At 34.1% G+C, this 9,616-nt stretch overlaps 1 protein-coding gene across 2 annotated transcripts; it reads left to right on the top strand.

The window, feature by feature from the left end:
• The first annotated feature begins 708 nt into the window (after positions 1-708).
• Positions 709-8,975, top strand: LOC123881149 (acyl-CoA-binding protein homolog). Of its 2 annotated transcripts, XM_045929765.1 has the most exons (4): positions 709-979; positions 1,241-1,282; positions 5,617-5,734; positions 7,589-8,975. In XM_045929765.1, exons 2-4 carry the CDS (start codon positions 1,268-1,270, stop codon positions 7,726-7,728), a joined length of 273 nt encoding a protein of 90 aa, XP_045785721.1. In that variant the 5' UTR covers positions 709-979; positions 1,241-1,267; the 3' UTR covers positions 7,729-8,975. The 2 variants fall into 2 exon arrangements, with proteins under 2 accessions (XP_045785721.1, XP_045785722.1); XM_045929766.1 differs by lacking the exons at positions 709-979; positions 1,241-1,282 and having other exon boundaries at positions 5,602-5,734.
• Positions 8,976-9,616: the final 641 nt, after the last annotated feature.

Here is a 9,616-nt window from a genome sequence, read left to right on the forward strand (position 1 = left end):
AGGTATATTTTATTATTTAAGGGGAGTTTTAGATTCTAGTTTTGGAGAGTGTTTTATAAGTTTCATTTTTTACTATTCTGTATTTTTCATTCTTTGTACGTCCTATTGAATTATAATTATGAATAGGTAGAAGATTTTAGCATTCTAATAAGAAATGCTTTAGCTTTTTATTGTTTGAAAGTGTTTGTTTAGTTTCAATTTGTGTACATTGTATTAAAATAATTAGTTATAACTAAGTCGGTATCTACCTACCTAACTAAGTACCTACCTATGGATTTAATCTTATTGTGCAATTTAATTTAATTCACCCGAACCAAATCGCATTGAAGTATCAAACGATATACATAGCACGTTATTGATAAATGAATATAGCTTAAATACTTAACGAATTAAGCGAGAAAAAAACCCATAATTTGAAAAGTTTATTAAGCATTGTAATACGCACAACAGACGGAAACGTTTAAGTGCGGAAACCAGCCCAGAGAGAAGATTAAGCATTGTAATATTTTCTAGACTAGGTCTAAACTATATACCTAACACCATACACATCTATACCTTCAGAGTAAAATTATAGGTTATTATTACTTTTAAAATTTTGAACATTTTTGAAAACCAATATTTTTTTGCACCTCGTACACTAATTATGAATGCTGACATTTGAGTTTTGACAACTGTACACGTCACAACAAAAATGACATTTCAGTTTTCACATTTGCTGATGACCTAGAATTTTAGGTTAGAATTGGAATTACATAGATTCTTTCCAAAAATTATCGTTCAAACGCTAATTAACGATTAATTTTCAGTATTTTGATAACGTTTAGTTCGATTACAGTGATAATTAGCACGTCAACTGTTTTGAATCACGCTTGAGGCATAATTTACGCGAGTTGAAAAGTTTGTATAATTTTCCAGTACCTGATACCTCAGTTCGTGTAAGACTCTTGCTGTGAGCGGTTCACGGTTCACTGTTTTAAAAGTAAGTTTAACTATTATATTTGCCAGCTAGGTCCCTGACCTGCTAAAAAACTAATAATCTATACACTCCCCTACATTCTTAACTACTGACTAGTTACCTACCTATTAGAATATTGGATGTATTTTGATCTAATGTAGTCTGATGTAGTTTATTGGTTAAAATGTAGATTTAACCGGTCACGTAGGTTTTTTTGTATAACGCTAAGTAATAATTATTTTGTTTTTGTAACATACTAAGTACACTTTGGTGTTTTCTTTTTAGGTTACCTAATTGCTGATTCACACAGTCATGTCTCTACAGGAGGTAAGTTTTGAAGGTCAAACAGATAAGTGATTAAGTAGGTAGCTAACTGCTTCAGAATGATGGTGCAGTTTCATACTATTATGCATTTTAATTAAGAAGAGCACCGATTTATGTGAAATTTTATATGAAAAATTTATCCTTATCCGAATTTTCTTTTTAATGATTTGCTTACTTTTTATGTACTTACTACTTATATTTTTGTTGGTTTTCTTTAAAATAACAATGATATTTAAATTGAGTGATAATTTCTGTCCCTGGGAAAGAGCAGGTAAGTAGTAACAATAAATATGTAAAATACAGAATATTAGTGGTCTTCTTGATTGAAATGCATAGCAGGTAACTATTTCAATGATAGTGCTGTTAGTTATTCAATGAGAATGTTTAAAACATTCGTTTTATGCTGATAAGTCTGTGGAAATTGAATATATAATAATTTATTTCTATTATTTTGAGTAATGTATTCATATTTTTAATATGGGGTTCAATTTTAGTGACCTACGACCAAAGTAAATAATTAATCCTAACTGTAATCTGGCCATAAGTCACATTTGTAACATTGTTATTTGTTGAAATTTATATGCTATTTTTTAACTAATAGCAATGTTAATGATTTTAAGCTTATTTCGTGGTTTAAGACGTAATATGTCATAAGATGAATGGGTGCATACCATAATTAATTTAATGGTCTTCATTTATGTGACCATAACCTGTGTAAGTGGGTTAATTCTGGCAATAAATAGCAATGCTTCTAAGTATCTTATCATCAGATTACAAATTGATTGATTATTAATTTCATCTATTACGTTATGGTTAAAAAGAAATAAATTCGTTTCATTCATTTTATTTCATTTAAACTATCCTAGGTCCGATCTAGTGCTATCCTTTACTGCAGGGAGCATTAGGAAAGGGACAGCCATACATTCAAACCTGTCATTTTACTTTAACTGGAGATTGTGTATAACAGAATTCGCCACATTGTTCAGAGAAAGTTAGCATACTAGGTCAATAACCAGCCAGGCGTATACTGAGACTCAAACTGGATCAGTATAACACCACATTTCTTTAATAATGATTTCTTTATAGAAAGTGTTGAAAATCTCTTTGGCACTGTTTTGAGAGGTCTTGGGTTAGATTCCCAGCTTGGTCTATGGGAATTTATAGTCTGTCTTTATAATTTATGGTCTGATTGGAGGTTTCGGACATCGCTATTTACCGGCATAGTTGCAGGCTAGCAATCCAGTACTTTACAGTATGAAAAACTTATTCTGGGTTTATTTATGGCCGATTTTTCAAGAATGAAATAACTTTTATTTGAGGAATAAATTTGACATTTTGACATATTTGCTATACCTACAAAAACTATCAAATGTCAAGTTTATTCCTCAGATAAAAGATATTTATCGATTGAAAAATCTGCCCTTATTTAGCTAAAATATAGGATAAATTACCTACTGTCCTAAGTATTTCTTTAAACTCTGAATAGGTAGTCAATTCTTATGTACATACTTACAAAAGATAATATAATAAGTGGAATATTTCTTATATCGTATAATTTGATTTAATTTTTATCATTGATTTTACTGATATGATACAGTAACTTATAGGTATAATACCTATCAGATATCAGATGTAACACCCTAAGTAGGTGACAATGTTTTTATGATGTTGGTACTGTGATTGACTGAGAAACAACGCCACAACAACAAGCCTGAATCAATGGATCTGGAAACTTGAAATTTTGTGTGAAGGTTCTCTTTGTAATGTGAACACTGAACATGCACTAATGTTAGGGCAAAATAAAGGTTAACGTCAATGCCCAACAACGCCATAGTTATCGCGTTAATCACGCGTTAAACTGAGTGGCCACACTTTTTTTGTTGTTATTAATTTACCGACACAAAAAAATCCTTATAAAAATATATCTTGCCAAACTGACTCGCAGTTTGTTGGACTTGAACCGTTAACATCTAATGCCGCAATTGAATTGGTGTTAAAATCGTCTAACGCCAAACGGCATTGTGGATGCGGTTGGAAACGCCGTTGAACTTCGTGATGTTGACCGTTAATGTGGCTGGGACATAAGAATGTTTATTAAGAAGTTCTTTTTTTCCTTTGAGAGGACCCTTAAGACCCTAAAATCGAGGCGGATGAAGTCGCGGGAACATGTATTAGGCATGTTCCCGCGTTAACATTAGGTCGTTGGCCGAATTCGTCAACCACTTTCGTTTTGACCGAATTCGTTAACCGAATATGTTGGTATACTAGTCGCAAATATGAAGCCTCAATAGCTCAACTGTTAAAGGAGCGAACTGTGATTGACTGAGAAACAACGCCACAACAACAAGCCTGAATCAATGGATCTGGAAACTTGAAATTTTGTGTGAAGGTTCTCTTTGTAATGTGAACACTGAACATGCACTAATGTTAGGGCAAAATAAAGGTTAACGTCAATGCCCAACAGCGCCATAGTTATCGCGTTAATCAACGCGTTAAACTGAGTGACCACACATTTTTTTGTTATTAATTTACCGACACAAAAAAATCCTTATAAAAATATATCTTGCCAAACTGCCTCGCAGTTTGTCGGACTTAAACCGTTAACATCTAATGCTGCAATTGAATTGGTGTTAAAATCGTGTAACGCCAAACGGCATTATGAATGCCGTTGGAAACGCCGTTGAACTTCGTGTTGTTGCCCGTTAATGTGGCTGGGACATAAGAATGATTATGAAGAAGTTCTTTTTTTCCTTTGAGAGGACCCTTAAAACCCTAAAATTGAGGCGGATGAAGTCTCGGGAACATGTATTAGGCATGTTCCCTCGTTAACATTAGGTCGTTGGCCGAATTCGTCAACCACTTTCGTTTTGACCGAATTCGTTAACCGAATATGTTCCGTACACTAGTCGCAATTATGAAGCCTCAATAGCTCAACGGAGCGAACTGAAGTCCGAAAGGTCGTGGTTCAAACCCCACCGGTTGCATTATTGTGTACCTATTTATTATGATACAGCGCACTCCTAGATCTAAACTGCTCAACTCGAAAACCTTGCTTGGAAAATCGATTCAGATATCAGAAATTATGGTTATATCAAATAACATTAATTTGTTACCTGAATCGATTTTGTACGGGAAAATTGTTTTAAATACGATTATAGAATCGAGGAAATTCAAGGCGCAATAATTCCTTCTAGGTAAATCTATTTTCTATGTAATTTTAATAGCTGCTGGGGAAAACCAAAAAAATGTTTTTCTTAGTTTCTGAGAAAGTGTTACTTTTTGAGTTTTGATGGGTGCGATACATACGCAAGCGTATGTCCTCACTGAATTGAGTAAATGATAATTAATTATTGGATACTAAAGGATGCCCGCGACTTCGTCCGCGGGGAATTTGGTTTTTTAAGATCCCGTGGGAACTGCTTGATATTCCGGGATAAAAAGTTGTCTATGTTAATTACAATGTTACGTGGACGTCAAGTTAAAAGTATAACGGATGGATCTTTAAGACTCCCGTGGGAACTCTTTGATTTTCCGGGATAAAAAGTAACATATGTCCTTCCCCGGGATGTAAGCTAACACTGCACCAAATTTCGTCAGAATCGGTTAAACTGTTGGGCCGTGAAAAGGTAGCAGACAGACACACTCTCGCATTTATAATATTAGTATGGATCCATGGTATTCCTTCACTATATCCTTTTAAGGTCGCCAACTAATGTGAACGAACATTATATTATCCAGTTTAACGAATTCGGTTGAAACAAGTAAGCCTAGGCCTGAACCCTGGTAGCTTAAGTTTTAAATTTACGTAATTAATTATCACCATTACACTATTATCTTACATTCCACAATTCGACAATCAAAAAGTGTACAATGATAAACAATTTGATTAAAGATTTGATTTGATTATGGGTAGTAGTTTTCATAGAAGATTTCAATACTTTCTATTCGAATAAATTATAGATAGATAGATAGATAGATAGAAACTCTTTATTGCACACAAAAACACATATAAGGATAACAACACAGTAAGAAGAAATCAGAAAAAAACAATTGTGTGCAAAGGCGGCCTTATTGCTTGGAGCAATCTCTACCAGGCAACCTTTGCTGAAAGGAGAAGTTCTAGGAAGGAGGTTGGATAGTACCAAGTCGCAAGGATTTTTTTACAAAGATTTATATATATACTAATAAACATAAAAAAGTAATTATATATATATAATATATAAATATATATGTATATGCTATATATGACAATATAGTTACTTGCATATAATATAAAAGGGATACATATAATATAAAAAATTATGTACTAGTCTAAATAGAAAATGTTACAATTTCAGCAATTCGACAAGGCAGCAGCCGATGTCAAGAACCTCAAGACCGTACCAAGCGATGCTGACCTGCTAGAACTGTACGCTTACTTCAAACAGGCTACAGTTGGTGATGCTGACCCTGCTAGTAAGTTAATATGTTTTATTATATTCGGCAATTGCAGGTCCAGCGTACTTGTGTTAGTAGAGGTCAGTGGTAAGGCGCAATACCGCAATTACATTTGCCGTGTTTTAATTATCTTGATCTTAATCCATCGCTGGCCCACTACTGAGCACGGGTCTCCTCTCAGAAACAGAGGGTTTAGACCGGGACGGGAAGCTTCGGCCGCGACTAGCTACCACCTTGCCAGCAAAACCGTGCTGTCAAGCGATTTATCTTTCGGCACCATATCGCAAAGACCCCGAAGCGGTATAAAGGTCTTCGCACATTACACAGACTCGACGCATATTCTATTCAAATTAACTCACAGTAAACAAAATTCCGGAAAAATCGCACGTTGAAATTAACCCTAACTATAACAAGTTAGGTTGTTATCAAGGGATTGCTAAAAAACTTATAAAATTATCCCTATCGGCAACTTTTATCCTGGAAAATCAAATAGTTCCCATGGTATTTTTCAAAACCTAAATCCACGCGGACGTAATCGCAGGCATTATGCACATAATACTATGTGATTTTATAATATTATTTACTGGTGTAGGAAGGACTTTTTAGGTATTGTAATTATTTAATCTCATCCTTTGTTGCGTCTTTCCTGTTTATTTGCTACTTTAAATTATACAGGGAAATCCATGTATATTTATTCAGTCAGAACTCCTCATTACTATTTAATACATGAGTCATTGTAAAAGACGTTAACAACAAGGTTAATAACTCTTATTTTGTATTAATCTACTCTTTTTTGTCTTTATTTATGACTTGGTCTTGAAGCAACATTTCGGCTTATTCAGAAGTTATGTTGCATAGGTACCTACATCGGTATTTTCGCGAGTAATTTAGGTTTGCGATAGCAGGATTACGATATGGGTTTAATCTACTTCGGTTATCTGTTTGTTACATACCAACTTGTTACCGATAGTGGTATTTGCAGTTGGTTTTAGGTCAAATAATTTACTTAAGTTCTAGTTTACATAATTTTCTTCTTCTTCCTCGTAACACTCTTGGCAGAGCGGTCGTGGTCATCACGAAGCGACATTTTTGGGGGCAGATGTTATACGCCTCACGAGCATTCGCCATTTCTCCCTGCAGGCCGATAGTCTGGTACACTCGTACAAGGGACCGCCCACAGCGGACTTAATTTGGTAGGTCCATCGCGTAGGCGACCTTTCTCGCCCTCTGGTACCCTCCACCTTGCCTTGCACTACAGGATGCTCAATGTCATTCTATACATTACACCACAGAATACATTACACCACATGAGCTTGGTAGCCTAGTTGAGATGCATAATATTATTTCTTAGGAATCATTAAATAAACGTCCACTGTTAGGTTTAAGTTTGCTGATCGTACTTATCGATTCAATTAAAAAGTACTAAACGAGCGTTTTGAAGTTTGATAAAAAGTCGCTGATTTGACTAGTGGTCAATTGTAAACTTACTCTAAAAATATAATTTATTTGTACATAAGATTTCAGATAAGAATCTTGAGCTATTAAAATTTCAGTTATTATCATTTAATGAAGCCGCTTAAGTAAAAACACCAGCTATTATATTTATTAATAAGTAAATATTGTTATGCAAATCTTTTATCAAAGGTCTTACGATTGCGTCAGAACTTCAGAAGTACTGAAACTCTGTAGGTATACTTCAATATAATTATTATGAAGATGATTACATCAGTGCAGTTGCAAAGTTAATATGCATTTTAATTAATCAACACAGTTTATTAACCAGCGCAGTTGTTAACGTACTTTACTGTACTGTAAATAGATAATCCTTATATATTTTTTTATTGATTAAAATGCATATTCCCTTGTTTACAGACAAACCCGGCATGTTCGACCTTAGGGGCAAGGCGAAATTCGAGGCGTGGAGCGCCAAGAAGGGCCTGTCCAAGGAAGACGCACAGAAGGCCTACATCGCGAAAGCTGAGAGCTTAGTCGCGTCCATCGGCCTCCAATAAACTAGATTTAAGTCACAGAATAACACTAATAAGGTCTCGAGTTGAAATAACGTGTCATGACTTCGAAATCCGTTATGATTTCTGATAAAAATATTCTGGCGACACAGTCATTAAGGATTCCCGCCCACTGAAGTGGAGTGGAGCGGAGCGGAGATGTGTTTAATAGACTAATCAGATTGAAAGGTGACGGTAATTTTTTTGCGTCATTTCTGTGGAATCTGATTGGTCTGTTGAACGTCTCCACTCCGCTCCGCTTCAATTGACAGGTAGTTTAAAGCGGAGCGAAATGGAGATGTGTTAAGCACAAAACAGACCAATTAGATTAATATTGGTAGATGACGTAATACTGTGTTGCCATTATAATCTTTTAACCTAACAGACAATATTAGTGTTATAAAAATATATAAGTGGTATAAGTTATTTTTCATAGTTGTTTTTACTTTCTTTTGTTATTATTGGATTTATAAGGACAAACCAGTATGCTTCCTATTATACTTAGTATAAATAAGCGCATTTTCTATACTTTAAATGTTTATATGAGTGATTTTACTATACATTTTTTGGCTCGTTCCGACGTGGCAACATCTATGTCATAAGGAAATTGTGTCTGAAAAAACGCACTTTATTAATAAGCATAATATTTGAGGAGTGAAAAATCAAATTCATAGACGCTGTCCCGTCGGGGTTTTTTTTTGTGTGATATTTATATCATATTTTCATGACTACCTCTGTCAAAAAGTCGCACAAAATGATATCGACTAAGTATATTTCGCAAATATTTACAAATTTTTATATTTTTTTGTTACTAACACCTAAAAAGACTTATAACTAAATAATAACACTATTTAATATATTTATTTACTTCTACGGTATAGGTTGTCTAAGGTTCATGGTCTTCTACATCACAATTTTTCAGAATGAAAGTGACCTAACTATATTTTTTTTGAGATATAAGTAAATACAGGTTGGAATAAGATGTTAAAATATACAGAAGGATACCCAGTGCCTTTTCGAAACATTTGTATTGTCATAAGTATGAACATTTTTTTTTCATTGTACTGGATTACAACTACTGGATTTAGTTTTGATTTAGGTCACTTTTAATCAGGAAGTGCTACAAATAAATTACAATTTATTGAAAAAAAAAAACGGTGCTCGCAATTTTTTTCATTGTTACTCTTATAACGCAGGTCGCGCATATTTTGTTAACTTTTTTTACATTTCCGTGAAATAAATCGTGTGGAGAATTTTCGTCTTTTATTTAAAAAACTTAGTTATCTTCTTAAAATTTAAAAGCCAAATTAATTTTAGGCATATCCTGAGTTGTTTGGAAATTACAAGTATTTAATACAGAGTCCTCCGACTGTATAGTTGCGTCTGATAAGAGGGAATACCAATATAGAAAAGTTTTTTTACCTACTGGCACGACTGCTAATCGAATCTGGACCTTCTTGGAAATAGGCGAGTAAGGATTGCTCCAGAAAGGTGTTAAAAATTAAAACAATTTATTATGACCTTATAAATAATTTATTGCTAAAAACCCTATCACAATTTTCAGAAGTAGACGGTGGCTTTACACAGTATCTTACGCCAATATGCGACCTCTTACTAAATTCTCATCTTTAGGTGCGTTTCCACTGAAGCGGACAAAAGTTGAGACGTATTTACGATCAATCAGATTATTTTATTAGGTTGATTGGCTGCCTCGTGGTCGAAATTCGGTCGGGAAGGACATTATTATTATTATATACATACATACACATTACATATAGTAACACATACTATACACATAGTAGGATAGTAGTACAATACATATGTATTATATACATGATACCCGCGACTTCGTCCGCGTAGATTTAGATTTTTTCGAAATCCCGTGGGAACTCTG

Source organism: Maniola jurtina, chromosome 3 (genome assembly GCF_905333055.1).
Source record: "Maniola jurtina chromosome 3, ilManJurt1.1, whole genome shotgun sequence".
NCBI classification, from domain to species: Eukaryota; Metazoa; Arthropoda; class Insecta; order Lepidoptera; family Nymphalidae; genus Maniola; species Maniola jurtina.

Excerpts from the sequence above, each read along its gene's own strand:
- LOC123881149 (XM_045929765.1), top strand. Across the intron at positions 5,735-7,588 it reads TGGTGATGCTGACCCTGCTA|ACAAACCCGGCATGTTCGAC; the intron begins GTAAGTTAATAT and ends CCTTGTTTACAG.